This window comes from Carcharhinus amblyrhynchos, chromosome 1, assembly GCF_965287045.1.
Source record: "Carcharhinus amblyrhynchos chromosome 1, sCarAmb.v2.hapA, whole genome shotgun sequence".
Classification (NCBI taxonomy): domain Eukaryota; kingdom Metazoa; phylum Chordata; class Chondrichthyes; order Carcharhiniformes; family Carcharhinidae; genus Carcharhinus; species Carcharhinus amblyrhynchos.
In genome coordinates this window covers 40,273,626-40,290,547 of record NC_137324.1, presented here as the reverse complement: position 1 = coordinate 40,290,547, position 16,922 = coordinate 40,273,626, and the positions used below count along the sequence as shown (strand labels likewise).

At 42.1% G+C, this 16,922-nt stretch overlaps 1 protein-coding gene across 1 annotated transcript in view; it reads right to left on the bottom strand.

Moving 5' to 3' along the window:
* ubap2a (ubiquitin associated protein 2a) overlaps positions 1–16,922 on the bottom strand; it is a 144,298-nt gene that overhangs the window by 12,440 nt on the left and 114,936 nt on the right. The window contains exons 19-24 of the mRNA XM_080213840.1: positions 15,285–15,471; positions 10,981–11,072; positions 10,750–10,797; positions 9,436–9,517; positions 8,821–9,029; positions 1,790–1,886 (exon numbers count right to left, since the gene is read on the bottom strand). Coding sequence (XP_080069966.1) covers positions 1,790–1,886; positions 8,821–9,029; positions 9,436–9,517; positions 10,750–10,797; positions 10,981–11,072; positions 15,285–15,471 — 715 coding nt within the window. The remainder of the gene's footprint in view (positions 1–1,789; positions 1,887–8,820; positions 9,030–9,435; positions 9,518–10,749; positions 10,798–10,980; positions 11,073–15,284; positions 15,472–16,922) is intronic.

The window sequence follows — 16,922 nt, the reverse complement described above, 5'->3', positions numbered from 1 at the left end:
CTTATCGTCTACAGTACTTTTAGCCAATGCAGTTAAATATAACAAGAATAGCAAACTTTTACAAGTCTTGGCATAACTCCTAACAGCTAGCTTCAAAAAAATACTTGGGCTTTGGCTTGGGTTTTAACAAAATGAAGTGAGAGATTTTGGCGTACAAGTAAAGGCAGCAGCTCAATTAGATAAGATTGTACAGAAGGCATATCGAATGCTCACCTTCATGGGCACAGAAAGAGATTATAAAAGGATATAATGTTGCAATTGGATAAAACACTGGTGAGGCCAAAACTAGAGTATTGTGTGCAGCTCTGGTCACATTATAGGAAGGGCACAATTGCTATTGAGTATACAGAGGAGGTTTACAAAAATGTTGCCAGGATTAGAAAAGTGTAGCTATGAGGAAATTGGATAGGTTAGAGTTATTTTCTTTGGAACAAAGAAGGCTGAGAGGTGACTTGATTGAAGTATACAAAATTGAGGGGAAAGAGATAGAGTAGACAGGATAAATTGGCTTCCCTTGGTACAAAATTCTAAAACCAGGTTGGTAGTGGAAATAGAGACTTTAAACTCAAAGAGCACCTGGATCTGCACCTCAAATACTGTAAACTACAGGGAAATGGGCCGGGTGCAGGAAGGTGGGATTAGATAGGGCACCTGAGTGTTCTTGGGCTGGCACGGCCAAGATAGGCTCAATGGCCTCCTTTTATGCTGTAACTTTTCTATAGTTCTACAGAAAAATTGCAATAAAAAAGTTATTGCAGTAATCAAATGAAATGAAAACTTGCTCTCATCTCCAACGCTATACTACTCTTCACAATCTTTTTTCTTGCATCTAAAAATATTTTCTGTACTCATTTAATTCTGGCCTCTTAAGCATTTGCTCCACCACTGGCAGCCTTGCCTTCATCTGCTTAGGCCCCAGGCAAATTTCTTCCCTGAACTTCTGATAGGCTTCCATGTTACTATACATAAGTCGTTCATTCATTCATGTTTTTCCTCCTGTTGACATTGATGCTTGCTAGGATATGCTTAACCAGGCACCAGTGGCCATGCTTCATGAATGAACCTACACAATGAATGAGAAAAGGTACATGAGGTACATCACTACCAAAACAGAGTATGCTCTTAAAGGATATCCATACCTTTTAGAAGGAATTGGAGGCATTCTCTATTGGACAAACATTAAATCAATCACCTGCCTGTCCTTAGCTAGATGTTAAAAACATGAAACTGAGAGGAGCAGAGTTTTTCCTGATTGTCTGATTCAACATTTAACCTACATCACAGAGACTGTTTTTTCTCTTTACACTTCCCTAGTGACATCTGTTTCTCTAATTGCACCATTATCTTATTTTGCTTTGCATTATGTCTTTTCATCTCACCTGCCTTCCATCTCTGCACAGACCTTCCTGTTGTTCTCCCCACCACCATCACCTTCCAAACACTTTCCCTGCCTCAGTACTTGCTTAAATCTATTTCATGGCTAAGTTTTTTTCTAGTTCTGATGAAAGGCTATCAACGTGAAACATTAACTCTTTCTTTCTCTATTGATCTTGACAGATCCTGAGTATTTCTACTATTTTTGCTTCTGTTAGAGATGACCTGGTTATTAATTCCATTGCCATTGTGGGACCAGATAGTAACCAGAAGTAGGAACATGGTCTCAATGTATTTGGTCTAGAAAAGTGGGGGAGATGCAGGTGGTGGGGAAAGATTAGCCGCAATGCTCCAAGCATGACAAAATTAACAAATTCATACTTTTACATCAACATGTTATATATGCAGTACATACCTGTCCCATATCCATGCTGTCCATAGCCACCTGCCTGTTGAAAAGCTGCTGAGGCCGTGTTCATATTCACTCCATGTTTAGCAGATGCTGGAGGCAACTATAAAAGAGTAGCTAAAATGTTAATCAGCTCAAGTTAGAAAACAAAATGAATGTCTTGTCAGCAATAATAAAAATAGGGAATGCTGGAAAAACTCAGCAGATCTGACAGCACATGGAGAAAGAACTAACACTAACTCTTTCTCTGTCCACAGATGTTACCAGACCCGAGTTATAGAATCATAGAAATCCTACACTGCAGGAGGCAGCTATTTGGCCCATCGAGTCTGCACCGACTACAATCCTACCCAGACCCTACCCCCATATCCACCTGCTAATCCCTCAAACCTACACATCTCAGGACTCTAAGGGGCAATTTTTAGCATGACCAATCAACCTAACCCACACATCTTTGGACTGTGGGAGGAATCCAGAACACTCAGAGGAAACCCACACAGACATGAGGAGAATGTGCAAACTCCACACAGACAGTGACCCAAGCCGGGAATCAAATCCAGGTCCCTGCAGCTGTGAAGCAGCAGTGCTAACAACTGTGCTACCGTGCCGCCCCACTGCTGCTTCATTATTATTATTAGAGTTCTTTAGGCCTTGTTTTATTTCATCCACAGTATTTTGCTTTTTAGCTTAATAATACTACAAGTGTAAGGGAAAATGAGATATCCTTAGCATTACATTGAAAGTATTTTTCTGTATCAAAATGACTCAAGGTCCAGTGAGTCATTAAAGGAACATCCCAAATATTTCTTAATCACACTCTCCTGAAGCTACATTATTCACTTCAACTATATTAATTAATATCACAACCGTTTTTATTCTTTAAAAATAGGTTAGAAGTAATAAAAAAGCTGAGCAGATTTTTTTTAAGATGTCTTTCCTGTATCTGAACAGCTAAGGAATGATTTGCTTAGATCAATTGTCAATATTGTAAATATTGAGTACAGTCATGTCACCGTGAGAGACAGAGAGAGAGAAAAAGGGGGGAGAGAGAAAAAGGGGAGAGAGAGAGAGAGAGAAAAAGGGGAGAGAGAGAGAAAAAGGGGAGAGAGAGAAAAAAGGGGAGAGAGAGAGAGAGAGAGAAAAAGGGGAGAGAGAGAGAGAGAGAGAAAAAGGGGAGAGAGAGAGAGAGAAAAAGGGGAGAGAGAGAGAGAGAGAAAAAGGGGAGAGAGAGAGAGAGAAAAAGGGGAGAGAGAGAGAGAGAGAGAGAGAAAAAGGGGAGAGAGAGAGAGAGAGAGAAAAAGGGGAGAGAGAGAGAGAGAGAGAGAAAAAGGGGAGAGAGAGAGAGAGAGAAAAGGGGAGAGAGAGAGAGAAAAAGGGGAGAGAGAGAGAGAGAGAAAAGGGGAGAGAGAGAGAGAGAGAAAAAAGGGGGAGAGAGAGAGAGAGAGAAAAAGGGGAGAGAGAGAGAGAGAGAGAAAAAGGGGAGAGAGAGAGAGAGAGAAAAAGGGGAGAGGAGAGAGAGAGAGAAAAAGGGAGAGAGAGAGAGAGAGAAGGGGGGAGAGAGAGAGAAGGGGGGAGAGAGAGAGAGAGAGAAGGGGGAGAGAGAGAGAAGGGGGGGAGAGAGAGAAGGGGGGAGAGAGAGAAGGGGGGAGAGAGAGAGAGAAGGGGGAGAGAGAGAGAGAGAGAGAAGGGGGGAGAGAGAGAGAAGGGGGGGAAGAGAGAGAGAGAGAGAAGGGGGGAGAGAGAGAGAGAGAGAGAAGGGGGGAGAGAGAGAGAGAGAGAGAAGGGGGGAGAGAGAGAGAGAGAGAAGGGGGGAGAGAGAGAGAGAGAGGGGGAGAGAGAGAGAGAGAAGGGGGGAGAGAGAGAGAGAGAGAAGGGGGGAGAGAGAGAGAGAGAGAAGGGGGGAGAGGGAGAGAGAGAGAGAGAGAAGGGGGGAGAGAGAGAGAGAGAGAAGGGGGGAGAGAGAGAGAGAGAGAGAGAGAGAAGGGGGGAGAGAGAGAGAGAGAGAGAGAGAGAAGGGGGGGAGAGAGAGAGAGAGAGAGAAGGGGGGGGAGAGAGAGAGAGAGAGAAGGGGGGAGAGAGAGAGAGAGAGAGAGAAGGGGGGAGAGAGAGAGAGAAGGGGGGAGAGAGAGAGAGAGAAGGGGGGAGAGAGAGAGAGAGAGAAGGGGGGAGAGAGAGAGAGAGAGAAGGGGGGAGAGAGAGAGAGAGAGAAGGGGGGAGAGAGAGAGAGAAGGGGGGAGAGAGAGAGAGAGAGAGAGAGAGAAGGGGGGAGAGAGAGAGAGAGAGAGAGAGAGAAGGGGGGAGAGAGAGAGAGAGAGAGAAGGGGGGGGAGAGAGAGAGAGAGAGAAGGGGGGAGAGAGAGAGAGAGAGAGAGGGGGGGGAGAGAGAGAGAAGGGGGGAGAGAGAGAGAAGGGGGGAGAGAGAGAGAAGGGGGGAGAGAGAGAGAAGGGGGAGAGAGAGAGAAGGGGGGAGAGAGAGAGAGAAGGGGGGAGAGAGAGAGAGAAGGGGGGAGAGAGAGAGAGAAGGGGGAGAGAGAGAGAAGGGGGGAGAGAGAGAGAGAAGGGGGCCCTCCAAAACTTAATTATCATCACTTCACATCTTCTCTGGAGAACTACCCTACACTGATTAGAAAAATTGCCAATACAGCTTCAGTAGCTCAGAAGGTTGCGGAGAGAAAAATTGCAAATCATAAATTTCAGTCTCATGTCTTTTGGGAATTTACTACAATCCTTTATTTGTGACAGCGTGACTGAATACTTGATAAAATATCATTTCAGCTAACCAATGGGGATTTGTAAAGATGAGTCATAACTATTATAGCAATCTAAGGTGTCCAAGGCAGTGTCACCTTCCAAAATCAAAGAGTCTTGAGTTCTTTTCTACAGATTTCAGAAAGTAATCTTGACTGACATTTCACTGATGTGCTTACTATGCTAGGGGACTTTTTTTGCACAAGACATTAAATAAAGCAACACATAGTGGGAGAGGTGATCATAGTATCCCAAGTTTCATATTAAATTTGGAAAAGGAACACCCAGAGTAAGAATAATTAATTGCAAGTAGGCCAAGAGATGAGAACAGATCTGACCCAGATAAACTGGAATTAGGCAAAACTGTAACAGGATAATGGGTTGCTTTTAAGAGGAGATAAGTTAAAGTGCTAAGAACCAAGGGGGGAAGATAGGGCAAACAAACCTAAAGCTTCCTGAATATAACAGAGAGAGAGGAAGACAGAGAGAGAGGAAGACAGAGAGAGAGGAAGACAGAGAGAGAGGAAGACAGAGAGAGAGGAAGACAGAGAGAGAGGAAGACAGAGAGAGAGGAAGACAGAGAGAGAGGAAGACAGAGAGAGAGGAAGACAGAGAGAGAGGAAGACAGAGAGAGAGGAAGACAGAGAGAGAGGAAGACAGAGAGAGAGGAAGACAGAGAGAGAGGAAGACAGAGAGAGAGGAAGACAGAGAGAGAGGAAGACAGAGAGAGAGGAAGACAGAGAGAGAGGAGACAGAGAGAGAGGAAGACAGAGAGAGAGAAGACAGAGAGAGAGGAAGACAGAGAGAGAGGAAGACAGAGAGAGAGGAAGACAGAGAGAGAGGAAGACAGAGAGAGAGGAAGACAGAGAGAGAGGAAGACAGAGAGAGAGGAAGACAGAGAGAGAGGAAGACAGAGAGAGAGGAAGACAGAGAGAGAGGAAGACAGAGAGAGAGGAAGACAGAGAGAGAGGAAGACAGAGAGAGAGGAAGACAGAGAGAGAGGAAGACAGAGAGAGAGAAGACAGAGAGAGAGGAAGACAGAGAGAGAGGAAGACAGAGAGAGAGGAAGACAGAGAGAGAGGAAGACAGAGAGAGAGGAAGACAGAGAGAGAGGAAGACAGAGAGAGAGGAAGACAGAGAGAGAGGAAGACAGAGAGAGAGGAAGACAGAGAGAGAGGAAGACAGAGAGAGAGGAAGACAGAGAGAGAGGAAGACAGAGAGAGAGGAAGACAGAGAGAGAGGAAGACAGAGAGAGAGGAAGACAGAGAGAGAGGAAGACAGAGAGAGAGGAAGACAGAGAGAGAGGAAGACAGAGAGAGAGGAAGACAGAGAGAGAGGAAGACAGAGAGAGAGGAAGACAGAGAGAGAGGAAGACAGAGAGAGAGGAAGACAGAGAGAGAGGAAGACAGAGAGAGAGGAAGACAGAGAGAGAGGAAGACAGAGAGAGAGGAAGACAGAGAGAGAGGAAGACAGAGAGAGAGGAAGACAGAGAGAGAGGAAGACAGAGAGAGAGGAAGACAGAGAGAGAGGAAGACAGAGAGAGAGGAAGACAGAGAGAGAGGAAGACAGAGAGAGAGGAAGACTGAGAGAGAGGAAGACTGAGAGAGAGCGCGCACAAGAGGGCGAGATGAAGCTGAAGGAAAGGGGTGCACATGACAGGCATGAGAGAATAATATAACTTAAGTTGGTAGCAGTTAAAAGTTGATAAATCATCATCAGGTATAGGTGAGATATATCTAAGGAGGAAGGAATGATGGAAATTGCAGAGGCACTGACCTTTTTCAATCGTTCGTGGATACAAGGGCAGTGCCAGAGGACTGGAGAATTGCAAATGTCATACACTTTTCAAAAAAGGTTCAAGAATAAACCTTACAACTATAGGACAATCGGTTTAAATCTGATGGTAAAAAGCTTTAGTAACTACAGCCATTTGGGATCATTTGAATTTATTCAGAGCCAGCAATTAACTTGCGTTTTTTTGACATGGTGACAAGGTATGTGGACTTCCAAAAGGGACTGACCAATAGTGTATATAATAGGCTTGTCAGCAAATTTACAGCTCATGGAATAAGAGGGACAACAGCAGCATGGATATGAAATTAGCTGAGCCACAGGAAAAAAATGGTTGTAAACAGTTATTTTTCACATAGGATGAAGATTTATGAGGTCACCTGAGGGGTAGTGTTAGAGTCATAGAACCCCTACAGTGCGAAAGGAAGCCATTCAGTCCATCGAGCCTGCACCGACAACAATCCCACCTAGGCCCATTCCCATAACACCATGTATTTACCCTGCCAATCCCCTGACACTAACGGGCAATTTAACATGGTCAATCCATATAACCTACATACTTGAATTGTAGGACGAAACTGGAGCACCAAAGGAAACCCATGCAGACATGGGGAGAATGTGCAAACTCCACACAGTAACACGAGGCCAGAATCGAATCCAGGTGCCTGGTGCAGTGAGGCAGCTATGCTAACCACTGCCACTGGTTAGGACCTCTGCAGGCTGTGGAGAACAACAACTTCTAAATTTACAGTAACAAAACTTGGGAGTATGTTCCAATGTGGTATGCAATGTGGTTGCAATAGGTGTGATATATTTGGATTTCCACAAGGTGCCAGATAAAAGGTTACTACTCAAATTAACAACTTATAGTTTTGGTGTGGTATTTTAGCATGGATGGAGGACTGGCTAACTAACAGGAAACAGGACAAACTGGTCATTTTCAGGATGACAACTAACTAATGGCATGCCACAGAAAATAAAACTGTTTAAGATCTATATCAGAGTCTTGGAGAAAGGAACAGACTGTATTGTAGCCAAATTTATGATGATATGAAGATTAAGTGGAAAAGCAAGCTGTGAGAAGAGGTCTGCAAAGGGTTATAGGTAGATTAAGTGCATGGGCAAAACTTTGGCAGATGGAGGACAATGCAGGAAAATGAGAGATAGTCCACTTTGGCAAGAATATAAAAGCAGATTATACAAACAGATACACTGCAGGATGCTGCAGTACACAGGGCATCTGGGTGACCTTGGACATTAATCTCAAAAATGAAAACATGGAAGTACAGTCAGCAAGTAGGAAGGCAAATAGCATGTTGGGCTTTATTGTTGAGGGATGCAGTAGAAAAGTCTTGCTATAACTGCACAGGGTATTGTGAGACTGCACTGTGTACAGTTTTGGTCATCTTACTTGGATTGGAGGCAATTCAGAGAAGGTTCCCTTGGCCGATTCCTGGGATGAAAGAATCATCTTTTACAGTAAGGTTAAGCCTATATTCAGAGTTCAGAAGCTAGGAGTGATCTTATTGAAATCCATAAGTGGGCTTCACAGGGTAGATGCTGAGAGGATGTTTCTTCTTTTGGGTGAATCTAGGACAAGGGGGTACAGTTTAAAAATAAAGAACCTCCATTTTAAGACAGGGGAGGGGTGGCTGTTGGTGGTAGTGCAGATCAGCCACAACCTTACCGAATGGTGGAACAGGCTTGGGAGGGAAAATGGCCTACTCTCACTCCTATTTCTTGTACCCAACTTCAGAAAGGGCATGCAGACTGCTCGAACAAAGACAAATGGCAGGTGAAATTTAATGTGAGAAGTGATTCAGTTTGATTAAGAATGAGGGGGAGGCAATACAAAATGAAGTGTACAATTCTAAAAGGCTTGAAGGAGCAGAGGATTCTTTGGAAGTTTTCTTCCAAATGCCCACCATTTCCGTCAACTCTGTAATCATTGCACCTTGGCTTCCTCCTGAAATATAGGACATTACTGAGTTTTCTGTTGTAACTGATTCTTCAGAATGACATACAATTTATTTTGCTCAACTTCTCAAAAATCTTGACCGGAGAGATCGTTGTAGCATCTAAAAGGTCCTTTAGAGGATTTTGTCTTCTTTGCAAATTGCAATTACTGCTCAAGTTTTTTTGCAATTTAATAGTTTTCATTGTTTTTTAATTGCTCCTCATTCTGTAGTGCTGGTAATTTAGAGCCAAATGATACTGCAGAAAAATACAAGTTTATATTTTTATGAACAAGTGAGGTTACATCTTTTAAAACAAACCTTAAAGATGCCACTACATTACTTGAAGTTTAGAAAATTCTCCTGGTGCGTGACTAACATTTCAGGAAACAAAAAGTAGGAGTTCATTTTAAACACATTAGCTATAGTAGTCTATTTCAAATGAAATGCTTCATAATTTCCCCAGTATGCATTAAACCAGTTCAATAATTTTACAGTACAGGTCACAAATACTGGTGTACAAGTAATGGTACAAATTACTTACAAACATGGCAGGTCCATATTGGAATGTGCTAGGTACTCCAGGCATACCAGCATAGTATGGCAATCCTGTGTAACTGTAGCCTGGTGGCAAAGCTGGGTTTAAGAAGGCCTGTTGAGTGGTGTGATGAGTCTGATTTTGTTGAGGTTGGGCTAGAGTGGTTGCTGGTGCAGGTGAAGCAGAGTCACCCCTGCCAAACTTTGCTAGATCACCTGAAATATGGGATTATTTAATATTTAATAAGATTTAGTCAAACATTTTTTGTTGTTAAGAGTGCCATTAATTTGTTACCACCATTACATCAGAAATAGTGTAATCTGTCCAATGCCGAAGAATAACTGACTACAAGAGTAGAAGTACAAATTTAAAACCTTAAGACTACAGAAGTTAAATGAAAAATACATTTGATTTTCCAATTAAAAAGTTTAAAATATGTTGAACAAAGATAAGATCAGCTTTTTTGGGGATGGTGTATAATGCTCACTTCTCCTTGGAGGATTAAAGTGGTGTAGAGGACGAATGATTGACAAGAACCTATTGCACCACTTGGCATTTTCTCAACAGCAAAATTTTGTTTTAAGCGTTTTGAATCAGATGTACAAGAACCTAAATACAGACCTGAGTAGGGGTTGCTTGCAAGACTTCCATCTCTGCCTGCAAGTGCTGCAGCAGGAGCAGGAAATGCCATTCCATAGTAATCCTGAAAGATGGGCAACAAAAGAGAAAAGGATGGGAGACAGGCAGTGTTAGAAGGGAAAAGAGGGAGGACAAGGAATACAGACTCTTTAACCATTTAATCATCAAATTTTGGTCTAAAATATAAATCACATAACAATGAAGCTAAGAGCACGACACCACAAATCAACATTAAAATCCAATAATTTTAACTGTTTGACAAGTATCAAAGACCAATGATAAAAATTTTAATTATGAAACATTCAGAGCAATTACAAATGTTCTGCAGTGCTTTTCAAAAATTAAACTAAGTACTACATGAGTGATCCAATAATCTCACTCAAGGATATATTTTACTGCAACTGAAAGAAGCAACAGTGCTGCAGGAGTTGAGTTTCATATCAAAGCTTCAGCAGTCACATCACTTCTTCCAAAGGCAGCAGTTTACCAGTTACATACTGGCTTAGAGCACAAGCAAGTTTTCTGAAGCTTAATATGACCTCATGGTAAAGTGCTAGCCAAGATCTCTCCAAGCCATTCTACCTCAATGCATAAAAAACCACAGGAAGCAAGAAAAACTAAGGTTTCATGATTCAAAACAATGGCCAAGCAGGCCATCACATCCAAATTCACGCAATACTTTTGGCAGTATACCCACAAGAATGGAAGTAAATTCTCACAACACCAGGTTAAAATCCAACAAGGTTTATTTGGTAGCACAAGCGTACGGAGCACTGCTCCTCCATCAGGTGAGTGATCCAAGAATGGAGGCAGCTGTGTTTAACAAGAGGTGGATCAATATTAAAAAAGGTATCGTAAGTGTCCAAGCAACTTTTTGTACCTCAGACTATGCATGTTAAGATAACCTGTGAATTCTGTAAAATCCAGGGTTTGTTTCAACAACCCAGGTGTCATTGGCCTCACTAAAAATACACAATACAGGGAAAGTATCTTAAATTCAAATGTCAAAATTGGACATTTTTATTAAGCTGCCATGGATTAATTGTATGCACAAAATAATTTACAGGCTTTTAGGCTAGGTGTTGCGCTGACAAGTTATCAGCTTCACACACCTATCCTTTCCAGTGTGTGCTTCAAGCGACCCTCAAACCCACCTGGCCTGAACCGCCCAACACAAAAACCAGCAAGTTCGGAAATCCAGCACAGACTTGGACCAAGGTTGTTGGTTTTGAGATACTAGACCAACGTAAACTATGGCAAAACCAGCTTTAAACAGTTTGCGAAACAAATACGAACCATAGGTAGCCTGGACTGAAGTACCTGAAGGTCGTCATATCCGTAGATCTATTGCATGAAAGAGCGAGGGGGGAGAAAAAAACCAAAATCCCAAGTAAGTGTAATTTGAATGGAGCATACTAATTTTAACATACAAAGCACATTTGAGGCCAAATCAAAGCAATTTCTCTGTCTGATCTGCAAACAACAAATATTAATATTGGTTTGCACTAATAAATAATTTACTCTTACTGGGTATGCAGGCAGCAGTCCCCCTGGTCCAACAATGTACTGATTGTGTAAAATAGGAGGCACACCTGGAGGAAGATTTGGCGGAGCCTTCCCTGCAATAAGAAAGTAGTTGCATTAAAAATACGTCCAACTTGGAGAACAGGCAATGGTTCATGAAACGCGTCCCTCTACTATTTCAACTTAATTAGTACGTTTCAAATGTTTGACTTCATTACTTTAATCTGGTAAAGCTAATCACCCTTCAAATAAATTTCTTCCAACCCACCGCCACACAGGCTGTGCGCACATACCTTACAGTAAAGGTCGTCAACATGCAGCACACAAGTGTTGGAGAGAACGGAGACTGGCAAGATACTCATATGGAAAAAGGTGAGGAACAGGAAACCAATGAAGATCAACCAGAATAGAAACACTAAAACTAGGCCTTTCCCCGCTGATGTTTAATACAAAGGTATCCCAAAACCCAGAAGGGTAATTTGGAACACTGGTTCTTCGTAATGTACATTTTCAATTTGTCATACTGAGAGATAGGGTATGCAAACCAGGGAGGAATAGTCCAACCATTTTGTGATCAATTAATAAAGAATTCAGGAAATGTAGGTAGCTAGGAACAAAGGGACAACTTCATGCAATACTATGTGTAGCCATCAGTATCATTAAGTATACCGTCATAGTACATTACAATCCTCTATCCATGCTAATATACTATCCATAACACTGTGCACCTTTATCTTAAGTAGCAGTCTTTGATGCAGTACCTTGTCAAATGCCTTCTGGAAATCCAGATACACCACATTCACAGGTTCCCCACTGTCCACTGCACATGTAATGTTCTCAAAGAATTAAATATTAATTTATCACAAAATTGGACTGTTCCTCTTGGGTTTGCATATCTTCTCAGTATAGCAAATTGAAAATACACACCACTAAGAATCTATGTTCTTAGTTATCCTTCGGGTTTTGGAATAACCTTGCATTCATTAGCAAGTTCTTAAAATATTAGAGTAATAGACAAGCAGGTTTAGTACAGGATAGATTAGTTTAATTATAGTGTGGCATCTCAATGGTTGTGGGCAAAAACATCCCAATCATAATAGCAGCAAATTGTAGATTAAAAAGAAAATCATATCCTATCCCTGTTCTAACTCCAACTGGAGTGGAAGTAGATCACAGACAGATTGATCAGAATTATCAGTGGCTAACAATCAGGATTGCCCTGACATATTCCACACAGCTGGTATTCCAGACTTGGTATTGCTAGGAGAATTTACTGCTGTATTTAAACTGAAAGATTTGAAAAATCAATTGTAGTATAAGGTCTTGTGACTACTTTTTATTTTAAGTAGCTAGCTTCATAGATGATGGCTCACCTTAAGTCATGATCTAAGCAATTAACCTACCAATCCCAAAGACCAGATCGTGAAGTGAACTAATGCACTAGACAAGCTAAATGAAAGAATAAAGGCTTCGACTTGACAAACGACACTGTATAACGTGCTTGTACAAATTTATTTCTGAATCTTAGGCAGCAAAGGCTCACTCACTCAGCAGTTGCCCTGGAGCATACTTAGTGCAAATAAAATAAAATCTTAAACTGTACTAAGGTTTTCAGTTCCTCAATTAAAAAAAAACCATCACTAGTTCCTCAATTTAAAAAAAATCACTACACAAGGACAGATCAAAGCAGTAAAAGAGCTAAGTTTTATGTCTTGTAGTTAAACACGGTTTTACAACCAAGATATAAAAAATTCATGCAAATACATGAAGGGATTCATACCCATTTACTCTTAAAGTTTTTTTTAATCTTTCAAGGTTGTGGGTTTGGCTGACCAAGCCAATATTTATTGCCAGTACCTATCGTCCAAACAGGTGGTGATGAGATGCCTTCTTGAACCGCTGCAGTTCATGTGGTGTAGGTACACACAGTGCTAATAGGAAAGAAGTTCCAGGATATTGACTAAACAACAATGAAGGAATGGCAACAGATTTCCAAATCAGGATGGTGAGTAGCTTGGAGGGGACCTCCACATGGTGCCCTCCCGGTATCAGCTGCTTGTTCTTCTAGACCGGCATGGTTATGGGCTTGGCAGGTGCCGTGCAAGTAGCCTTGCTGAGTTCCTGCAGTACATCTTGCAGGTAGTACACACTGCTACCACTGTGTTGGAAGCGAAGGGAGTGAATGTTTATGGACAGGTTGCCAATCAAGCAGGCTGCTTTGCCCTGGATGGAGTCAAGTTTGAGTTGGAGCTGCACTCATCCCGGGGGGCAGTATTCGGTCATACTCTTGACTTGTACCTTGTGAATTGCAGACAGGCTCTGGGGAATCAAGGGCTGTAGGATTCCATGCCTCTGACCTGTTCCTGTAACCACTGTACTTATATGGCTACTCCAGAGTTTCTGGTCAATGGTAACCGTCAGGATGTTGATAATGGGGGAATTCAGCAATAGTAATGCCACTGAATGTTATGGGATGATGGTTATATTTTCACTTTGAGATGGCCATTGTTTGTAGGTTGTGTGGTGCAAAAGTTACTGCTCACTCGTGAACCCAAGCCTCGAAATTGTCCAGGCCTTGCTGCATTTGGGCATCAACTGCTTCAGTATGAGTCATTGTAAATGGTGCTGAACATCAGCAATGAACATTCTCATTTCAGACCTAATTGTGGAAAGAAGGTCCACATTGATGAAGCAAGTAAAGGTGGTTGGGCCTAGGACACCACCCTGAGGAACTCCTGTTGTGATGTCCTGAGGTGACTGACCTCCACAACCATATTCCTTTGTGCTTGGTATGACTCCAACCAGCAGACAGCTTTCCCTTGATTTCCATCAACACCCGTTTTGTAACATTCCTTGATGCCACACTTGGTCAAATGTGGCCTTGATAGTGATTCTCACCATGTTGGCTCCTTTGTCAACCTTTAAACCAAGGATTAGGCCCTGGTGGAGCCCAACCTAAGCATTACTGAGCAGGTTATTACTAAGCAAGTGCCACTTGAGAGCACTGCTGATCAACTCTTCCACAACGTTACTTACAATCAAGAGCAGACTGATGGGATGGTAATTGGCCAGGTTGGATTTAGGTCAGTCATTTATATAAGCTTGCAAACTGGGGGAATTATTGAAAGGAAATGTGCAAATTTATGAATTTTTTCAGGGATAAAATGGGCAGCTTATACACAAGGCATGGAAGTTGATTGCTGAAAGTCAATACAAGTTGAGTTACTAGCAAGAACGTTGATACTTAAGAGTGAACTGCAGCCTTTAGCTATGCTGTCAACCACATCTCACTACCTCATGCTAAATCTTTTGCACAGACACCAAGATTTTGTGTTCAAGATAGGTTGAATTACCTTTCAAAAGCAGTGCCCAATAGTCAAAAAGAAAATTGTCCAATCTTCAGACAAAGTAAAACAAAACTGTGCTACCTGCATGAGTGCAGGGCTTCCAAAAGCATGGATTGTGACTCCCAGTGGAGTTGCTGGATGAAATTTGGGGGTCACAACATACAAAACCACAATGGCGATCATGGAGAGGAGACTCCACCCTGGGACTGGCTTAGAGGTCCCAAGAGGTTCTTTCTCCCCATCTTGCAGCCTCAACAGGAATCCCAACTGGAGAAGCAATAAGAAGGAAGGACATGATGTAATTAGAGAGTTAGGCCAGGAATTAGCCTCTGTGCACCTAAAATTTGTAAACTCCTCATTAGCATAGCAGTCATGAGGCTCAAAAATCACAGCAACTGTAAGACAATTGTAAGTCCTTGCTTTAAGTTGCGTCATTCAGCATTGCTTCGCATTTAGCACTGGGATTTTTGGTTTGCGTTCCTTCATTTCACACTAGGGCTGTGGAATGAGTCAGACTCTCCAACTCTGACTCTGGGCCTGACCATCACCATTTTCTCCCCTTCAATCAGACAGTACTATAGGTTATAATGCTGCTTTGTTTTAGTTCAACACTGAATACAGTATCGAACGCTAATATCTGGCTGTTTTGTTTTATTTTGGCACTTCCCACTCCATTCAAAAATAAATCCCACTTGCTGAAGATAACACAAAGTCTGAAGCTTTAAAATGGGGCCAGACTGGAGAAATGTTAGTGAAGTTAGAGAGCAACCGGAATGAGTAATACAAGAATTGTGGGGAAGAAGAAAATAGATAATGTTGATGATGCATTTGAGGAGACTATTTTGTTGGGTCCTGATTCAGTTTGATATTTTGATTCCAGTTAACAAACTAAAAAAGTGGGAAAAATATACAAAAGCTCCCTTTTCACATAGAATGCTTAATAATGAAGTGGTTTTCTACCTGAAGACACAGAAGGAACTGCCCGTGTGGTAGCAGTTGGCATAGATACACTTGCAGCACTGAGTCCAAGACTGTTTGTAGTGTTTAAGTTGCTGGAGACACTGACTGATGACGTGGTGATTGTAGTAAATGTCAAAGCAGTGGAGAAAGTTTCAGAAGTCTGCAAACTGTTGTCAACATTTGTGTGCTGTAAGCAAAACAAAGTAAGCATTACATCATATTGCCAAAATGCCAACTCACTGAATTTCACAACAGCTCCCACCCTATTCCATCAGTCCCTTTGTCTTCCTACACTCCTGGTATCATTCAAGGCTGAAATATGCTTTGCATAAATCCACTGATTATCTTCGAGTGTGGCATTCTCCAGAGGGTGGATTGAGGCTTTCATCACTATCTTACAATCAATAATTTCAGCTATCCCCTTCTTTTAGCAAACTTCTTCCCAATGTATCAATGATCAATCGCCACCTCAACATTTGCCCTCAGAAAGTCCATTCATATTCAAGCCATTGACATCCATGATTTAATTGTGGACAACTATATCCTGGTTATGGCAAATAACTTCCTACAGCCTCTGTTGCTTTCAGCAGAACATATCCAACCCATCCATTTAATTAAAATCTCAGCCCTGGGATCATTCTAATAAACCTCCTTTGTACCCTAAATGTAGATCTTTCCTAATGTGTGGTGGTCAGAGCTGGAAGCAATACTCTAGTTGTGGGCTGGCCGGAATTTCTTTCTTACTGGTTTAGCTGCTGTTGCACTCAATGCTTCCATTTATGGAGCCCAAGAGCCCATTTGCTTTGCCAATTCCATACTTGTTCTGTCAGTTTCAAAAATCTGTGCAGGTATAAGTGATTAGGAAGGATATAAAAGCAATCTGGAACTTTGAATTTATTCAAGGCAGAATTAGACAGCTTTTTATTAGGTAAGGAGTCAAGGGTTATGAGAGGGGAAATAGGAACGTTGAGCTGAGACCACAACCAGATCAGCCATGATCTTATGAATTGGTGGACCAGGTTCAAAAGGCCAAATATCCTATTCCTGCTCCTGTTACTATGTTCCCATACACATGGTCCCCTCAGTTCCTTCTTCCCCTGCACTCTTTAGAATTATAAGAAATCTCACAACACTAAAGTCCGACAGGTTTATCTGGTAGCACAAGCCACAAGCTTTCGGAGCGCTGCCCCTTCATCAGGTGAGTGGGAGTTCTGTTCACAAACAGGGCATATAAAGACACAAATTCAATTTACAAAATAATGGTTGGAATGTGAGTTTTTACAGGTAATCAAGTCTTAAAAGGTACATGTGAGTGGAGAAAGGGCCAAGCACAGGTTAAAGGGATGTGTATTGTCTAAACCAGGACAATTAGTGAGATTTTGCAAGCCCAGGCAAATCATGGGGGGTACAGGTAGTGTGACATGAACCCAAGATCCCAATTGAGGCCATTCTCATGTGTGCAGAATAAAGATCAGAGGCCAAATGTCTGTGACTGCTGAAGTGCTCCCCAACGGGAAGAGAACACTCTTGCCTGGAGATTGTCAAACAGTATTCATTCACCTGTTGTTGTAACGTTTGCATGGTCTCTCCAATGTATCATGCCTCGGGACATTCTTTCCTGCAGCGTATTAGGTAGAC